General features: G+C 47.3%; 1 protein-coding gene across 1 annotated transcript in view; it reads right to left on the reverse strand.

The window, feature by feature from the left end:
- Positions 1-9,457: 9,457 nt before the first annotated feature.
- The window catches only part of LOC8038984 (putative phosphoenolpyruvate synthase), a 104,572-nt gene continuing 94,171 nt past the window's right edge, over positions 9,458-19,858 (reverse strand). Inside the window, exons 37-40 of the mRNA XM_042290813.1 lie at positions 16,257-16,333; positions 14,723-14,825; positions 11,099-11,173; positions 9,458-9,658 (exon numbers count right to left, since the gene is read on the reverse strand). Coding sequence (XP_042146747.1) covers positions 9,597-9,658; positions 11,099-11,173; positions 14,723-14,825; positions 16,257-16,333 — 317 coding nt within the window. The 3' untranslated portion in view covers positions 9,458-9,596. The remainder of the gene's footprint in view (positions 9,659-11,098; positions 11,174-14,722; positions 14,826-16,256; positions 16,334-19,858) is intronic.

Raw genomic sequence — 19,858 nt, forward strand, 5'->3', positions numbered from 1 at the left:
GCGCAGTGCCCCTTGCAATTTCGTCAACGGCGCTTCCATCTCGCTGCGTGGAGAGAGGCATTCGAACGAGAGACTCCAGTCTTTCTAGGGACAATCTTCTGGTGAGCGCACATTGCTGCAATGAGTGAATCGCCGTAGCGAGGTCTTTTGCCATAGGCAGTGTGTACCAAAATAGGACGAGTGTTAAAAATACCGACAGTTCGACGAAGCACTTTATCCCAATGGCGCGCATTTATGAATTGAATCCCCTTTCACCTGTTTCACATTTCAGCTACAAATAAGTCAGTTTTTACCGCACCCTAAAATAGGCGGCAGCATACCCCACTTTCTCTCTCACGGCTCTTCCACTGGGTGGCGTTGCCCTCCTATCGCTCATGTTGCGTCCGAGCTCAATCTTCGTTCTTGTGGACGCCGAGCTCCGACCAAAAGTGATAGAATTAGTAGTTGGAAAAATGGTATAGATTCAAAAAAATTATCAAGTTCTTACAATGAGTGTTGTGCAAACGTATACAACCTGTCAAGAACGAGTTTTAGAAGATGAAAGACAGCAACATGGCGTCTTGGTTTTAATATGCATGGTGCCTGGAACGCGTCTCCGACCGCGTCCAAAGAAGTGGTCCCTCGATTTCCGCCTTTATACGTCGTAGAAGTTTCATGCTCTCGCCAGTCACAATCCTGGCGGCGTCCCAACAGCTGCGGTGTATATGACAGACGACGAAAGGCGTCTGTTCTGCCTGCAGCAGAACAGACGCCTGTTCTGCTGCAGGCAGTGGCGTGCAAATTATAGTCGGTGACAGGTTGACCGCTCATTCACACTGGAAGCGGATCCGCGTTCGCAAAGCGGCTGCGAACGCGGTTGTATAGACCTTTCTAATGTTTACAAATCCACAGCTCAGCGTGCGATCTCCACAGCTCAGCACGCGCGTGTGCGTCGCTTCGGAAAGCGAGCAAATCACGCGCGATACGCACGAACACTGAACATGAAACCGGCCAGCAATTGCACGCGCACTTGATGTTATCGAGTGCGCGCGCAATTGTACTGGATCTTTATACAACCGCGTTCGCAACCGCTTTGTGAACGCGGATTCGCTTCCAGTGTGAATGAGCGGTAAGAGTAGACTGAAAGCTACTCCCACCTCTTTCCACTTTAGTAGATTAAACGCTGAAAAGGAGGCGACATCCTCTCCAGCATTCGCGCTGCTAAAGGGGAAAAAGGTGGGAGGAGCTTACACTTCACTCTTAAGGCCGGTTCTTACAAGCAGCGAAGCGCTGATGTAGCGATGCTCACGTGTCTAGCTACTTATCGTCTGCCATGAGCAACAGTTTTGACAGTACGATACAAAGTTGGTGAACGCCCCCGTCAGCACGCGCTTAGCGCGAGGTCAGCGCTACACTTGTAGTGCTCCGTTGCACGTGTGAACAGGCCTTTAACCGGGCAAACCAACCAACCAGGCAAACCAACAAACGAAAATGAGGTGTGGAAACTCGAGCTGGTTAGGGTGCCTTCATGTGCGCTTTGCTAGGGGTGATGACATCTGGCCATTTTGTTTCGAACGCTTATCTTTATTTTTTGTCCAGAGGCGCGTGAAATAGCGTGTCCCTGCACGCGCTCGTGGCGCTGACTGTGCTACAGCGACATTTTGTTTCCTGCGATTTCTTTGTATTTTCCCTGTGAGCGCGTGCTGTCGGCATCGGGTACTACAAACGATGGCATCACCCTAAACAGAAGGACATTGAGGCACTCTAGAGCTGGTGCAACTTCCACCACTCCAGGGCCCGTTTGCTCGAAGCCGGTTAACTTTAACCGCGGTTAAAAGTTAACCGCCCTTCCCTACTAGGTACTTACAAGTACCTAGTCAAGTTTGACGAGAGCTGGATGAGCGATAGCTTCGTGTTTTATTATGGGGTGGTAGATGTGTCACCTACTGGTTGTAGCGAATATAAGTGGCTTCCATGGAAAGGTTCCCGAAATGGGGGGTCCCAAAAAATGCGCGCTGCCTGGTTTTCGCGACACACACACATACATTTGAGCTTAAGAAACAATTTTTATTGCTCGTGGTACAAACAATCGGCAAGGTAAAACTAAATTAACCCTTGTTTGGAAATTTTCTAAATATTTGGCTGTATGAAGTAAAGGAAAGCCTCGTTGAAATTTCCTTCCGACTTCGAAAGAGGACGACGAAGTTGAGTCCTAGAAATGATGAGAAAGAGGTGAGCAGTGAAAGGCGGGCGGTACACCGGCAGCATAGCATGGTCGGCCAGCATGTAAGAACTGTATACAACACCGTCATAAATTGGAAAACCTGTAATTCGGCTCCACTGAAAATTGACCTATAGGCCCGTAGCTCTAAAGTTTTGGGCAGCGCTCCAGGCGAGCAAAACAGAATATTTGGCTCGCGTTTCGAACCTGCGTCGTTACGCTTCCCCACTACTGTTTTTTATACTCCGTTCCATTATAAATGCAAATGTAGTAGAGGCTACGAGAGCGAGCTCCGAGCTTTCAGTGTCCCTTCCAAGCACGTGCGTTCGAGCAGTGCGAGCATCGTTCAGGGGTAACATGCTTTTGCAAGTAGCTTCAGCTTCGCTATCACGTAAAGTGAAACATATGGGCTCGCGAAAGCTATAAAAAAGCAAAAAAATAAAAAAAAAGCTGAATATAGCCCCGTGCGCGACCGAAAGCGTCGCTGTGGTCGGCCTTCCACGATTGGCCGAACGCTGACTATGACGTAGGAAAGGGGATTTATCATCGACGGAAATAAGAGGAATGAAAGAACTTTAATTTTGAGGGTGTTGGCAGTGTTCCTTTGAGAGCGCAATGATTTCAGGCTTCCACCATGCTATTTACAAACACCATCGAACTTGTTTTTTGCAAGGTAATGATGTCACAAGGGGGAACCATAGGAGGGCGCCACCAAAACATCTCGCCGCTAATTGGGACGCTGAGGCCGCGAGCTGCATAATTCTTTTTTATTTAGGTTTTTTTTAGTCATTATGTAATCGCGCGTCTACAGGTGTTGACAGACGCTTGTATTCGATCGTGGCACGTGCAAAATCGAACGTTACAGCGCCGCCTCGATGGTGCTGCCAGCATAACATGGTCCCGTCTTGCGGACGCGCTCGCGCCCCCTGCCCGAGAGCAACGGGTCTATTAGTAAATTACCCGAACATCGAGAAGAACGCTGGAAATGTAATTCTACGATCCGCGCGCGCTGGCCTCCCACTTATAAAAAGATTTGAAGTAAATAATCATAATAAATCTCTGACGAACGCGCGTGCGTGGCAAAAATTGTTTTAGGCTTTTTGCTTAAGAACAGTTATTGCTGCAGACACCAGCAGGTGCAGCACGTGTAACTACACTCGTAGCATGCGCCTCGGTGCTTTTGAAATTTAGAAAAAAGGTCTATGGGAACGCTCTCTGCTTTTGTGTGTTATCAATACGCGGCCGATTGACTCAAGGCAATCCACTTTCCAAAGACGTTGCCATGCCGACAACTATCGCGTTCATTTAGGCTTAGGAATGGCCAGAGTCCAAAGTCTATCTAAAAAATGCGGCGAGGTCATTGCTCATGTTTTGAGTTTTAAGTTAGGTAAGGCAATGCGAAAACCTCCTGCACCGTTCATTGCTGACTAACGCGCCCGCTACTGCAGCTACTACGACGTATTAGTTCCAAAGCGAGCGGCGCTCACTCACCGGGGCACCGCCATGTTTCCCCGCCGTCCTTACTCTGCCGGTCACGTGACCCAAATTCTCCCTCGTAGGGAAATCCGGTTAACCGCGGTTAGTTAACCAGCTTCAAGCAAACAGGCCCAGAGGATCGAATTCAATCTCTTTGATACTGAAGAAGTCACGTACAGGCTTCTACTTTCTTGTGGCTTGTACATTTTGGGTTTTCTTTGCCCAAGAAACGTTTTACGCCCTGCCAAACAAGAACGGGCTTTCCCAGGATGACTGATGCTCCTGCATTCTTTACTTTTTCTGAGGACAGCATTTTTGGCGAGATAGAACGCTCTAAAGCGATCTTTCGTAAAAATCAAATCTTTCTTGACGCAAAGAACAATATCTCCCTAATTGTCACCTTTTATTAAAGAGAGTAGTTTGCTCCCGCAATACATTCCATTTTACTTCAAAGCATCACCCACTTCTTCACTCTACACTGTCCGGTCGCACATGTTTATGGGCTGCTTAGCCAAAAATGCAAATTCGGACCCGCGGATATCCACATCCTATCCGTATCCGCAGCCCCCATGGCATCAGTATCCAATCCGCAATCCGACACTGATTTATTCTTACCCGCATCCGCCAGTTTACTGCGGATATCCCCGGATATGCAGGGCTCTATATGTAGAGTGTTTGAAATACCCAAGCTCGATCTTAAATGGGCCGTAAAATTCGGCAGCCGTATGTAGCAATCTAATCTTTTCGTCGAAGGTGTATTTCACAGGTCGGTTTTATTATGCCAGATTACAAAGCGTAACTACCTTTCTGAAAACAAATAGGGCCAAAAAACTTGCTAGGGTCAACGGCGGACGGCGACGCGGACAATCGAACCTAGCGGCGGGGTGCGTCCTGCGCACGTATTGATAGATGGCGTCGGGAGCCGCATCGGACGGTGTGGGAGACTAGCGCCACTCATATACAGTGATGGGCGACCAGCGAAAGAAAGCAGACGACACGCAGACGAAATTCGTCGACAGCAAGAACGCCGTTAGTACCGTCGTTACGCAACCGCGTTTGCTTTTATTTTTGTTAGTTCAAGTATTGCTGTCATTGTCCACGTTTATTTTTAAACCAATGGCACATTACAAAAGATTATGTTAATTTTAACAGATCATGGTCGTCGCGAGCAGTCTGGATAAGGACGTAGTGCCATCTATCAATACGTGCAGCCCGCCACTCGACTCGGTCGTCTGCGTCGCCGTCCTCCGTTGACCCTGGCAAGTTTTTTGGCCCTATTCTTTTACAGAAAGCGAGCTATACTTTATAATTTTGCTTGATAAAATCGACCTAAGAAATACACATTTGACGAGAAGTTCAGATTGCTACGTGCAGGCGGCGATTTTTACGGCTTATTTTAGATCCAGCTTGGGTATTTCAGACACCCTTTATATGTGAGGTTGCGCGTACTTCCCGTCTTTAAAGCCCCTGTCCGGACAAGGACTTTAAAGACGGAAAAAGTGCGGATTGAGATGTGCAGGTTACCGTACACTGCTATATTCGATAAAGGGAAAAACCAGGCACAATTCAACAATCACCTGCCGCGCAGGTAAAAAAGAAAGTGAATACATTTCTGTACGCGGTAAGTGTTGTGGTCGATCTGTCGTCACCGACAAAAAGTAATTGCAGAAAGTAAATGAAAGACGTTTACAATTCTCTGTAATGCCGAATTAGAGCGCAGCTCTTGAAAAGGAGGAAAGGAGGTGAGGGTATGCCCGTGTGACGTCACGAGGGCGACGTCACTCGTGACCCTCGTGACGTCATGTGTGACGTCATAATGGGAATTGTTCCATAATGCAACGCGCGGTTACGCCGACGGCGACGGCGACGCCGGTCAACCCGGGAACGGGCGCCTAAAAGCTGCGCTCTAATATATATATATAGATGTAAAAAGTCTAAAAAAACAAACAAAACAACTTGCGCATAATATGAAACAACAACAGCGCGATATTTTTTTAACGATGGCCTCGAATATGAAAGCCTTAGAGGGGTTGCACTATTAACGCAGATGTTTCAAGTGGTCTATTTGTAACCAACTAAATTTTTCTGTTATGTTTACGCGTAAGTGGTACTTGGGAAGCGACTAATGGGTGTTCTCGACTAATGGGTGCTAAAGGATCTATTAGACCCTCTTCAAAAGTTCATCGAGCAACATTGGCGTTCGCCATCGTTAGGACACGAAGCGCGTGATTGGACCCGAGTCCTCGCCGAACGCTGACGTCAGCACTTGTGTTCAATACGTGCTCAGAACACGTGATCAAGTGATGGCGGACAGTCGGTGCCGCGGACTTTTGAAAGGGGTCTATTTTGTTCAACGCACCGTCAAAAATCCAACGACGCGGGTGCGCTAGCAGTGCGGTTTGTGCACAGGTTGTTTATTGTTGTTTGTACAAGATAAGAGCAAAGCAGCCAACTTCGACGGTACGGGGCATCGCTGGCTAACAAAATGCCATCGCATTTGGCTGGGAACACGTAGGGAAAACCGCTCTGGTTTTTAATGTTTCTAACACCGGAGTAAAAACAAATACTTTTTCGTGACGTTTCACACAAAAAAAAAAAGACAGAAAAAAAAAGCGAGGTTATTTTGAGTTTAGTGTTGTACAATCAAGATTATGTTTTCTGCTGATGCAATAGAGGCAGCGGTTGAGGAGGATAGAACTGCCGGTGGACGTTATTGCAATTGAAGCAACCGAACAAAGATATACACTGGCTGATCATTTACTGGAATAAATCAACGGAACGCAACAGAAGAGGACAGAGAATAAAAATCAAGATGATTTAAATCAACCAGTTTTATTGTGATTTATTTATTTATTTAGTTTAACCCTAAAGGGCCTTTTCGGGCATTGCATCAGGGGAACGTTATACAAAGATTCGTGCAATTGAACCAAGTGGCAACAAAAAGACACAAATTTAAGAAATAAAGGTAAAAAGCATAAATTGAAGGTACAAAGCATAATTTTGGCCTTCAAACATAAGATATAAAAAATATGGCGCACAATAAAAACATGTACATTAGAAACGAGACACTACCAACAACAAATATTGCAGGTATACAAGACTATTCAAGGTTTAACATGTTTAGAGCGGAGACAAAAGACTGATGGTCACTGATGGAGGCAAGTTTCTCTGGGAGGCTGTGCCAGTCCGATTTAGCGAGGAGTAGTGGAGAGTTTTTGAACATGTTTGTTCGCGCAAATATGGGGTTAATTTTGAAAGGGTCATCTAAGCGGAACGATTTATGGTGAGGCGGTAGTAGGAAAGAGTCCCTAAAAGGCGAGGGACTGTAATAATGTTTATGAAAAAATCATAAGCGTGCGAGATGCCTTGTTGTATGAAGAGGTGACAAGTTAAGTCGAAGTTTTAAACTGCTCACACCTGTGAATCGGGAGTAGTCACAAGCTATAAATTTAGCAGCTTCGTTTTAAATAGATTCAATCTTACCTGCCAGATATGTTTGATGAGGGTGCCAGATGATTAATGCCTACTTAAGCTGAGATCTGACAAGGGCAGTGGAGGCAGTTGTGTATCTGGGTTTGCATGGAACAGTGTTCGTTTGAGAAAGCCAAATGTTTGCGACGCCTTATTAGCAATGTGTTCAATGTAAAGGTTCCACGTTGAGTCCGATGAGAGATGAACGCCAAGATATTTAAAGGATGAGACACTTTCAACGGCATCACTACGAATGAAGTACGTGTGAGACGCGAGATGTCGTTTCGAGGAGAAAGTCATAGCTTTTGTTTTATGTGTATTTATTTTCATCAGCCCCGTCTCACACCAGTTTGAAACCGTTGCTGAGTCATCTTGTAATATTGTACCATCGTTAGAGTCCATAACGGGACGGTAAATGTCGTAATCGTCCGCGAATAGACGAGCGCAAGATGGTATAAATCAAACTTTTCTCTCATTAATATTCTTTAAAATATATTTTTACTTACACTTTGTCTTTCACTTGGAAAAATATATGTCGTTTTGTATCTAACTCAAATAATAATCTAGCAAGGAATATTGTGACAGGCTGAACACGAGCAAAAAGCAGTGTTCTCTTGAGCAAATTGGAACGTTGAGCTTTCTTTCTACATTGCACTTTACTCGTTAAGTGGTGTTTTATTACGAGCTAATCATAACGCGAAAGGAACAAACCCAAGATAATGCCGCAATGCAAACAACTCAAAACGTAAAACAAGGTATACATTTTTTGTTTTACTAACTAGAAGAGGAAAAAAAATTAATTTGCACTTGTATGACGGAATTTACATTATTATAAATTATTCAGTGAAGTGTTGTACCGTAATCCTTTCGTCCGCATTGTTTTCAAAATCTGATGAATTGGCCAATCTGCCATTTTTTAATAGTGCATTTAGTGATGAATTACCTTTTTTTCCTGTGATTTAAATGAGTCAAGTTTAAATAAAACAAATCACGTTTTAATCAAATAAATCTGATTTACTTTATTTTTAAAAAAAATATCATTATTATTTTTTTGGAACAGTTTGATCTTGGAGTAATCATAAATGTTCTAGAAACTCGAACCACTCCATATCGGCAGCAGCGAGCGAGCGTTAGTTCTTCGGTACAGTCAACGTGCAGCCCATGAATAGTGGTCAAACACGGAGGTTTATATCGGGCACGTGCCTTTTCCTTTTTTAAACCGCCGGATTGTTTGTAATGCCCAGATGTAATAAAAATGGCGCTGCCCTGATAACACCTAGTGGAATGATATATGCAGGTTTTTCCTTTTATTCTTTACAGACTTGTTTAAAAAAAGCCGCGAAAGCTACACTTACGCGGTTTGTGCAGGTGAGTTATACGGCCAGGGGGACATAGTATAGCGGGCTAATCGCAACGATCAGTCGGCTAATTGAGCGCAATTTGTTAATTAACTTGTTAATTAGTGAAAATAGACATGTGGTTCCAATTAGAAACTTAATAAGCCATATTGAAAACTACTAAATCAACTCTATTTAGGAAGATATAAGAAAATGGCAGCATTTGGCGTACCGAAAAACGTTCAATTTTGAAGGCGTCTCAAGGTTTCGGTTTCTTATCGGAGCGCATATTTGCGCCCGCGGTCTTGCTCCCCGATGGATGCCACGCTCTCGCCTCCCTCGTAGGATGGGAAGGAAGTAGGGCGCACGTGTGTTGCGCGTCTCGGCCACGAGAGAGCAGGGCCGCGGGCTCGGAGATGTGATAAGAAACCCATACCTAGAAACACGTATAAATTGAGCGTTTTTACAGAACGCCCCTAAAATGCTGAACCTGCGTTATATGCTTCTAAAAAAATACTTGATCTAGTGGTTTTCGATGACGCTCAGCAAGTTTATTATTCGAACCATATGTATATTTTCACTAATTAAAAAGTTCATTAACAAATCTTACTTAATTATCAGACTGATCGTTACGATTAACCCCCTATGCTATATTCCCCTGGCCGTATAACTCACCTGCACAGACCGCATAAGTTTAGCTTTCACGGCTATTTTAAAACGAAAATCTAAAACTTAAAAAAAAAAAAAAAAAATGTATAGGAGGCTATGATTGGAGGCTTTGGTACAGTTTCGGCGGTTGATTTATTTTATACGACATAATAAGCTTTATAAAACTGTATACATAAAGGTTGAGCATGTTGTCAGGTCCCTACAGAGTTGGAAAACATCCTTTTTTTTAAAGGTTCAAAAATCGTCGTTGTCAGCTTGTTTAGGATCAACGCAAAACTGCTTCTCGAAAAAAAAAAAAAAGAAGTTGTGGCGACATAAGCGCAGCACTGCAGCTTTATTAAAAAAAGAAAAAAAGGAAAAAAAGAAAAAGGTTGGATTGTCGATGGGGCGATGCCGTGAAGTCCAAGAGGAGGAGACCGGTTCCCAGGTCTGCAGGGCGAATCTCATTCAGCAGCATCAACGGTGTGAAGAACGCCCGTAGACCCGTCCAGCCGCACTCTCTCGCCTGCAAAGACGCGTGCACGGTGGACATGTGTCTTTGAGCATTTCGCAAACGTCGTGCAAATAAGCAATGCTCAAGATAACGTTATCGACCCCGACGACCGTCAGAGAACGAGATTGACGTGATTGTTAGCAAACTAATTGTCTAAAACTTACTCCTTCATTATTTTTTTTTTTTTTTCATATTCAGAATTGCATTTTTACATTAGTTAACTCAGATTTTGCGGAAGAGGCAGCGAATGGTCGCTGATGGTGGTGACCAGACATGGTAGCCGGGTTTTGCATGCTCGCAAAAAGTATGCATACGTAATGAAATCTGTACACACAAAAAAAAAATAAAACAATTGCCTCAATCGTTGTTTCTGAATATACCACAGGGTGGTCACTCCCGCGACTATCTCACTCAACCTCCTCAGACTATCGCGTCAAATCCCCCGGGGTGCCCTCTTCAGTGATTCTAAATACAACGTTGTGTTATAAAAAAAAATGATGCCGAAATCGACGCTATGCGCTACGCTGATTCTCGACGAAATGCGTTAGCATATTGCACAGGGTTCGTATTCAGCGAAGGATGGGACTTCCAACCTCGCAATGGTCCGCATACTGTTGTCTTCGAAGTGCCTCTCTGTTCTCCCGGGCGTCGGCGGTGTCGGATGCAGCAACCGCAGCTTCCCTCGATCGCCGCCTACGGTCCGCACACTCTTGTCTTTGAAGAGTCTACCTTTCCTTTCGGGTGTCGGCGGTTTCGCGCAAACGGAGTCGTCGCTGGGCCTTAATTTTACGTTGTCGAGTACGTTGTGCCACGGCCACTCCATGCCCTCCTCTCCCGCTCCCGCGGCGCGTCATTAGAAGCGTGCCAGAAGAGTGTTTTCCTCTTGTAAGAAGGAAAGCGGACGTAAGGAGCGAACGAACGGAGCGAAAGAGCATGTGGGAACCGCGCCGCAGCCTCACGAAACCATTCTAGTACAGTCCAGTCCAAACCACGACCGCCGAAACGAAACACGGCTGCGTGCACCAAAAACAATGATTGCCAATGCATTAAGGAAAACAGTGACAAAGCAGTAACTTAACAAAACGACGTAAAGAAAACAATAGCTAGGTTAGAGGTGATCTTCACCAAAGTAAAACGATTGCATGAGAAGTACCACGACCGCATGGTTCCCGTCGGCGTCCGTGCCTTCAGAGAGTTCAGGTTCACTATATATGTCATACAGAAACCACTGAAACAGCCCCCATAGCCGGATTCGCAAACAGCTCTGCTCTCGACAAAAGCAATATGTAACAAGTTGTGTAACAAGCAATATGTAACAAGTTGATGTAACAAGCAGATAAGAAGGTGCGCCGCGCGCGAAAAGATTGACAGTACAAACTATTAAGCGCGGATTGTCTTCTCGACACTTGGGATCGCGGAAGAGCCTATTTTGACCAGAACACGTGCACTTACCCGAACAGATTGTGCCGGTAACGCCGTGAACTCCGACCACGCAGGGGATGCCGTACTCCCGGGCCACCACGGCGCCTGCGCACAAGGGCCGTTATGGCGGTGAATGGTGACCGAGAAAAACGCGATAGGTGACGATGACACGGTTTGTTTGAAGCGCCTGTTTTGCGCGAAGGAATTTACTGCCATCCGAATGAATGCATGCTCAGAGCGGTGACTGTCTTGTTTGCTCTGTTCGAAACATTGGGTAATCCTATAATTCTTGGATGTTGAAAAACCATCTGCAGTATATTTCTTAAATAAATATAATATTAAAAAAAAATAACTAACAATGTTGAGCCAGTCTCTCTACGTGGCTAACCAAGATCAACAGTCAATAATAAAAGTACCAGGTGTTCTGAAATACTGTGGGTTACTTCTAGGTTACTTTCTTTTTCACAAGGGTAATTTAGAAATACAACATTGAATCGCATGAAAATAGTGGTTGCGATATTCATTTAGACACTGTGTCATTGAATGACGGAGAAAAATGCTGCCCATCAATATGATTTATTTATACTCTTCTTCTCAGGGATATGTGATTAGCTTGAGCCAGTTTGGAGCACCGTTTGGAGCAGCCAAAGGTTCTTTTTGGTGCAGCAAAAATAACTTTTGAAGCAGAACTGTGAATTTCGTTCGCATTCCGTCGTGTGTGAAAAAGATGTAAAACAAAAGTCACGTATTGGCCCGTGAATTACAAATAGTGCCTTCTTTGCTATCACAAGCTCCCGTGCAACTACTCATAGCTTCCTTGAAATGCAATTTTCCCCTGCTTAAAAGCACCAGACATGTAAATAAAATATTTTTACAATATGTACGCTTTTGTCCTCTAACAGCAGCTGTTTTTTTATTCTTTATTTCAAAAGTTGCAATAAGATCGCGATTTTTATTTTACTACAAACGAAGCTTTCATCATTATAGAACATCAACGACCTTTTGCACGTGAACGGCATTATGGCTATACAAAATCTGTATGTAGGCAATGTTTGTTTAACAAAATTCAGTAGATTTCTTTCAGACTATTAGCAAGCTTCCATTCGTACGCAGCCAAAGCTAGTCTTATTTGAATTTGAATTACTTATCGACTTAGTAATCATTCCAACCAGAGCTCAGCGTTCTGACGTGCCCGCGCGCTCTCGTAGTTTCTCGGTGGATATCTACTCGGATTTTCCATTATTAATACGATATCGTTAAGGAGCTCGGGACGCGCCGCCTTCGTTGGCGTGCAAAAAAAAAGGCGCGCCGGCCTTGGTGCCGTGCCAGAAAAAGCCGGCGTGACGCCCGTGCCAGCAAAGCTGCCGTGACGCGAAAATCCTGATTGGTCAGTAGGGGCATGACGTCACAGCCATATAACCTAGGCTCGCCTGTCTGAAGGAGCGTACAGTTTCCGTCCGTCGCGGAGGAGAGCAGCGTTTCCGGCCGTCGCCAAGTCCGCCCAGCGGCGCTGGGAGAGTACACGTGTGCGATAGATGCGGTGCCGTCTACCCGTGCGGGCCGCTCTTCTTAATCGTCGTCTTCTGCGAGTGCGGATGCCGTATCTACGTCAACTCCTGCTAGGCAACGGGGTCGGCCACGTAAAACTGAAGCCGAGAAGGCGGAGACGAAAGCTAGGCGTGCAAGGCAATGCGCCACAAGCGGGCCGTGGATTCGATAATGCTATCGCGTTTTACTCTTAAAGGCGAAGTTTAAGCATCTTCCGAGGTTTTGTAAAGCCTAAAACCTGCAGAAACAATCCCAACCCGACTAATGATGTGCGCAGGTATTTAGGATATTGCAGTCGTGCGCAAAACACTTTTTTTTTATATATATATATTACATTTGGAAGGTGTTGGCTCCGAGAACGCATGCATCTGCGTTGCAGGGAAGCACAGCATGCAGAATCGCTGTGCCCACAATAAGGTTGCTTCTCCGTAGGGCACCAAAGCCCATTAAGAAGCGCACTTGCTAGAGCTAGCATAGCCGCCGAAACTGTGAGCAATGTACCTATTGCTAAATTACCCACGCGTCAGGGAGAATGCTGGGAATGTAGATCTACGCGCCACACGCGCTCGTCTCTCCCGTATGGACGATTTGAAATAAATAACCAAAATAAGGCGTTGACGAACGCGTGTGCAAGATGCCATTTGTTTTTGGCTTTTGCCTTAGAATAGCTGCTGCTGCAGCGTGTGTAACTACACCCGCAGCACGCTCCTTGGTGCTTTGGTAATTTAACAAAAGGTCTACTAGAGCCACACATGTTGGAGAACTTACGACAATAGACCATTGCTAAATTACACAAGCAGCAAGGAGCATGCTACGAGTGTGGTTACACGCGCTCCACGTGCTTGCGTATGCAGCAGTAGCTGTTCTAAGGCAAAAGCCAGAAACAAATGGCATCTTGCACGTGGTTCGTCAACGCCTCATTTTGGTAATTGCTTTCAAATCTTCTCAACGAGGAACACAAGCGCATGTGGCGCGTAGAATTACTTACATTCTCAGCATTCTCCCTGACGCTTGGGTAATTTAGCAATAGGTCTATGGTGGCGTTTGATGCGAAAAGTAGAATCGAAGGGTACGTTACCCGAACTGATACTACAAAATTGTCCGAAATAGGCACAATACTTTTGTATGCATCCGGCATTGTACCGTGACCTGAATTATTAGGAGGCGATCAAGAATCAAAATGAGCTTTTGACGCAGCGTTGGCGCAAATTCGTCACATTTTGGTGAATTGTTGCAGCATTTAGCGGGATATGAGCCGTTTGGCGCAATTGGCACAACAATTGAATCACAGCATTTTATTAGCTGCAATTGGCATTTAGAACCCCCCCCCCCCCCCCTTTAATGGTCCATGTTAGTCCTCACATTAGCCCATAAATGATACCACCCAGATGGCTGCAGTAGTGCATCTGCTACGTCACCTACTGAAGGCCAGCATTGGCCCAGACAGACACGAGCGCCGCGTTCGGCTGGTGCTCGTATTCAAACAGCGAGGACGCAAATATCGACCTGAAGTGTTACCCATGGGCCCCCTTCAGGTGGCGTAAAAAATCCCGACCCCACGGCCTTGTGATTTAGGATAAGTGTGGACGATACCTTCTGCACAAGCACCCTTAAAAGGATACTGAACCGAAATTTGGATTTCGCAAAATAAGGCCGCAGAAGCGTTGAACGGGACGCTATGAACTCCAAAACATCACTCATACATCGATATCTCGAACGGATGGCCGTACTTTTGAAAAAGAAGGACGCGATCAAGTGAGGTCTTTGACGTCATTGTCCTGCAGGAGAATTCGAGAACGAGGGGAAGCGGCCACGCTTCTCTCCTCCTCGCTTCGGTTGACCGGCTCGACGGGACGTAGCGAAGAGGAGAGGGAACGGGAATTGGTGACGTGACTTGTCTCGTCGGCACTGTTCAATCGCGCACTTTTCCGAAAATACGGCGACCCGTTAGAGATATCGCTGTATAAGTGATGCTTTTCGGTTTTGCAGCGTCCCGGCTATCCGTCCAGATTTGTTTCGTGAGCTCGAAATTTCGGTTCAGTATAAATGTTTTTTTTTTTTTTTTTTTTTCGCGACGAGCGTTAGGTGCGTGCCCGGATGACTCACCGTGAGAAATGAGGCCCCCCAGCTCAGTGACCACGCCGGCGACGAGCGGGAAGTAGGGGCTCCACGCGATGTCGGTGCAGTACGCCACCAGGACGTCTCCCTTCTGCGCCCAAGTAATAGAGAGTTATTCCTGTAGAGTCCTGGAATAGGCTAATGGTCACGAAACTTCTCCGTAAAACTATGGGACAGCTTGATACACGACCATGCGTGAGCGCCGACAATATAAATAAACAAAAAATAACTTATTTGTAAGTTTTTGTTGTTAGAGATCAATAAACAATGATCGCTGCTTGCGTGTAAAGTGATGAATTAGAGGCTTTAATAAAAGTGTCAGTGCATGAAAAGTTGTTTTTCGATAACGAAAATGCTCCCTTTGGAGCGGTGGTGCGTCTGGTGGCGGTGCTTGACCCTGTACCAAACTTTGGCCGAAGTATCATGAGCAGCAGCGCGTTGAAGGACTTTCGTATTGCGTGTACAGGAGCAAACGCAAGCGCTTTGCATTTGCATTAGCGTTGCCTGCTTCCCGCTGCACGTGCGCGTTGTCACCATGCGCCGATCCAAGACCCAATTTGGTCTCCGCGCAAACGCTGTATTTATGAAACACTCAATGCTAACGCGGACGCACAGTGTTTGCGCCCGTGTTCGTATACGCAAAATTTGCCCCACACGTCCCGTGATTGTGTAGGTTGCCTACATATAACCACGGGGCGAGTTTTAGTATCGTACGAACGACAAACGCAACCACTGTGCGCCCATTATGAACAACAATTTTTTTTGAACAACATGGCGTCTTGACGTATAATCTAAAGGATACTGCGCATCGTCTTTCGCAAGTAACAACGACCAACGTGCGTAGCGAAGCCATCGGAAATGGGAACATGGCGCCTCCCGCCTTATTCCGAAGTAGCGACAACCAACACGCACGACGAAGCACATTTAGAAGGAAGAACGTAGTTTTCAAAACCCCATTTCACAAAGTCCAGCCTCAGCTTATGCGAAGAGCAAGTCGTCTGCTTTTTGCGCAAAAGTTGCGGTGACGTCAGAAAGACGTCGAGCTCTGATTGGCTCTGATTGAAGTTTAGTGGGTAGACCTCAAAGAAAGCTGCCTCGCATGAGGTCTACCCACTATCCTTCATTCCGAACCAATCACACCTTGGCGTTCTCACGTCACCACAATTCCTGCAAAAGAAGCAGACGAACTTGCGCTCCGATACGATCCGAAGAAGCCGATCAAGCAGTGCCAAAAGTGCTTCGTCACGGCACTCATTGTCTTTGTTACCGAAGTTTAGCCACAGGCTTGGGACTCCTCCTTTCTTTGATGAAGCCAAGTTTCCCAGAGCGAGACTTTGGCCGCGACAATAAAGTCTCAAGAGCAATTCCTCCTAGAAATATTTCCCGTGCAGTGTCCTCTGTTTTGTTTTTTTCGTTGTTCTTATACTTCAGTTTTTGCCGTACCCTTAAGCGTTATTGGAAAATCAAGACTACGTTGTTGGCCCTTGGAAAGCTGCATACGTTTTCTAACGGCACGACTTACCTGGATGTGAGAAGCGTCTTCGATGGAGCGCACTACACGCGCTGGTCCCTCAGCCACGCCTCCACTCACCGGTGTTCCTGCACAGTATACCGAGCCAGGTGAACATCTTTGTGCGCAGGACCCCCGTTGTTTTTTCTTTCGTTTTCGTTTGGTTCAGGATAAGCAATTATTGCTCGTTTGATTTCGTTTTAGGTGCCAGTAGAAAAAGTTCTCTCAGCGACACACGAAGGAAACGTGCCCTCAAAGCTCGTATTTGGGAACACCGCCGCGTGTACAATCTCCGTGGGGAGCAAAACGAGGAGTGGTGCTCCCTAGTGGCCGCCTCGGGAAGTAACGTTGTGTGGCAAACAGACCTTCCGATCGCGGTCATTAGTGCATTCGGTGCCATGGAGGGCGAGGACGCGAGGCCATAGTTAAATTTATATAACACCATTGTTTTCTTCTAAACGCATCTAGATAAAAGTAATCTAGTCTCCTCTTGCGTTCAATGTCATCGAAGTCCTCTTGGAAGGCAAAACAAGCACATGTGTAAACACGCGCGGGCGTGCTGAGCCAGCCGCGTCGTGTCGGCCGCGCACGCTAGATCGTGCGTGGCCGGCGTGGCGTCCGTGTTTTTCTGAATGATTCACAAAACACGCACTTCACTTTTCGGTTACCCTGTCTCTCGCGACAGCCATGGACGACATCGGCGAAATCAAACGGTGTCTCGTTGAAAGAGACGACGTGCTCAACTGCGATCCCGTCATCGAGTGCAGCGTTGCAGCAGAGCCGACGGCGAACAGTGTCCGCATCGTCGCGTACGTGCTTCTAGCACTGCGGTACGCAGCAAGTGCGCACCATAACGCTACAAACAAATATGCAGCGAGAGCGGAAACGATGCGGAGTAGGCTAGGCGAGTGCTGGCGTCAGAGTTTGCCAAACAGCGATTGTTTCTCTGGTGATGATGAGGATAATGAAACTTCGCCCCCTATTGTACCATCCCCTCGCCAATAGCCAATCCGACGCTGTGTCTAAATCGCGTACTGCGCCCCCTATAGTACCATCCCCTGCCAATAGCCAATCCGACGCTGTGTCTAAATCGCGTACTGCGCCCCCTATAGTACCCTCCCCTGCCAATAGCCAATCCGACGTTGTGTCTAAATCGCGTACTGCGCCCCCTATAGTACCATCCCCTGCCAATAGCCAATCCGACGCTGTGTCTACATCGCGTACTGCGCCCCCTATAGTACCATCCCCTGCCAATAGCCAATCCGACGCTGTGTCTAAATCGCGTACTGCACCCCCTATAGTACCATCCCCTGCCAATAGCCAATCCGACGCTGTGTCTAAATCGCGTACTGCGCCCCCTATAGTACCATCCCCTGCCAATAGCCAATCCGACGCTGTGTCTAAATCGCGTACTGCGCCCGCTATAGTACCATCCCCTGCCAATAGCCAATCCGACGCTGTGTCTAAATCGCGTACTGCGCCCCCTATAGTACCATCCCCTGCCAATAGCCAATCCGACGCTGTGTCTACATCGCGTACTGCGCCCCCTATAGTACCATCCCCTGCCAATAGCCAATCCGACGCTGTGTCTAAATCGCGTACTGCGCCCCCTATAGTACCATCCCCTGCCAATAGCCAATCCGACGCTGTGTCTAAATCGCGTACTGCGCCCCCTATAGTACCATCCCCTGCCAATAGCCAATCCGACGCTGTGTCTAAATCGCGTACTGCGCCCCCTATAGTACCATCCCCTGCCAATAGCCAATCCGACGCTGTGCCTAAATCGCGTACTGCGCCCCCTATAGTACCATCCCCTGCCAACAGCCAATCCGACGCTGTGTCTAAATCGCGTACTGCGCCCCCTATAGTACCATCCCCTGCCAATAGCCAATCCGACGCTGTGTCTAAATCGCGTACTGCGCCCCCTATAGTACCATCCCCTGCCAATAGCCAATCCGACGCTGTGTCTAAATCGCGTACTGCGCCCCCTATAGTACCATCCCTTGCCAATAGCCAATCCGACGCTGTGTCTAAATCGCGTACTGCGCCCCCTATAGTACCATCCCCTGCCAATAGCCAATCCGACGCTGTGTCTAAATCGCGTACTGCGGCCCCTATAGTACCATCCCCTGCCAATAGCCAATCCGACGCTGTGTCTAAATCGCGTACTGCGCCCCCTATAGTACCATCCCCTGCCAATAGCCAATCCGACGCTGTGTCTAAATCGCGTACTGCGCCCCCTATAGTACCATCCCCTGCCAATAGCCAATCCGACGCTGTGTCTACATCGCGTACTGCGCCCCCTATAGTACCATCCCCTGCCAATAGCCAATCCGACGCTGTGTCTAAATCGCGTACTGCGCCCCCTATAGTACCATCCCCTGCCAATAGCCAATCCGACGCTGTGTCTACATCGCGTACTGCGCCCCCTATAGTACCATTTCCTGCCAATAGCCAATCCGACGCTGTGTCTACATCGCGTACTGCGCCCCCTATAGTACCATCCCCTGCCAATAGCCAATCCGACGCTGTGTCTAAATCGCGTACTGCGCCCCCTATAGTACCATCCCCTGCCAATAGCCAATCCGACGCTGTGTCTAAATCGCGTACTGCGCCCCCTATAGTACCATCCCCTGCCAATAGCCAATCCGACGCTGTGTCTAAATCGCGTACTGCGCCCCCTATAGTACCATCCCCTGCCAATAGCCAATCCGACGCTGTGTCTAAATCGCGTACTGCGCCCCCTATAGTACCATCCCCTGCCAATAGCCAATCCGACGCTGTGTCTAAATCGCGTACTGCGCCCCCTATAGTACCATCCCCTGCCAATAGCCAATCCGACGCTGTGTCTACATCGCGTACTGCGCCCCCTATAGTACCATCCCCTGCCAATAGCCAATCCGACGCTGTATCTAAATCGCGTACTGCGCCCCCTATAGTACCATCCCCTGCCAATAGCCAATCCGACGCTGTGTCTAAATCGCGTACTGTGCCCCCTATAGTACCATCCCCTGCCAATAGCCAATCCGACGCTGTGTCTAAATCGCGTACTGCGCCCCCTATAGTACCATCCCCTGCCAATAGCCAATCCGACGCTGTGTCTAAATCGCGTACTGCGCCCCCTATAGTACCATCCCCTGCCAATAGCCAATCCGACGCTGTGTCTAAATCGCGTACTGCGCCCCCTATAGTACCATCCCCTGCCAATAGCCAATCCGACGTTGTGTCTAAATCGCGTACTGCGCCCCCTATAGTACCATCCCCTGCCAATAGCCAATCCGACGCTGTGTCTAAATCACGTACTGCGCCCCCTATAGTACCATCCCCTGCCAATAGCCAATCCGACGCTGTGTCTAAATCGCGTACTGCGCCCCCGATAGTACCATCCCCTGCCAATAGCCAATCCGACGCTGTGTCTAAATCGCGTACTGCGCCCCCTATTGTACCATCCCCTCGCCAATAGCCAATCCGACGCTGTGTCTACATCGCGTACTGCGCCCCCTATAGTACCATCCCCTGCCAATAGCCAATCCGACGCTGTGTCTACATCACGTGATTACGCATCCCGTTTGTCCCGACAAGGCGGATTATCCGTCGTTGAAAGAGATTCCGCG

Source organism: Ixodes scapularis, unplaced genomic scaffold, assembly GCF_016920785.2.
Source record: "Ixodes scapularis isolate PalLabHiFi unplaced genomic scaffold, ASM1692078v2 PGA_scaffold1__304_contigs__length_218370807, whole genome shotgun sequence".
NCBI lineage: Eukaryota > Metazoa > Arthropoda > Arachnida > Ixodida > Ixodidae > Ixodes > Ixodes scapularis.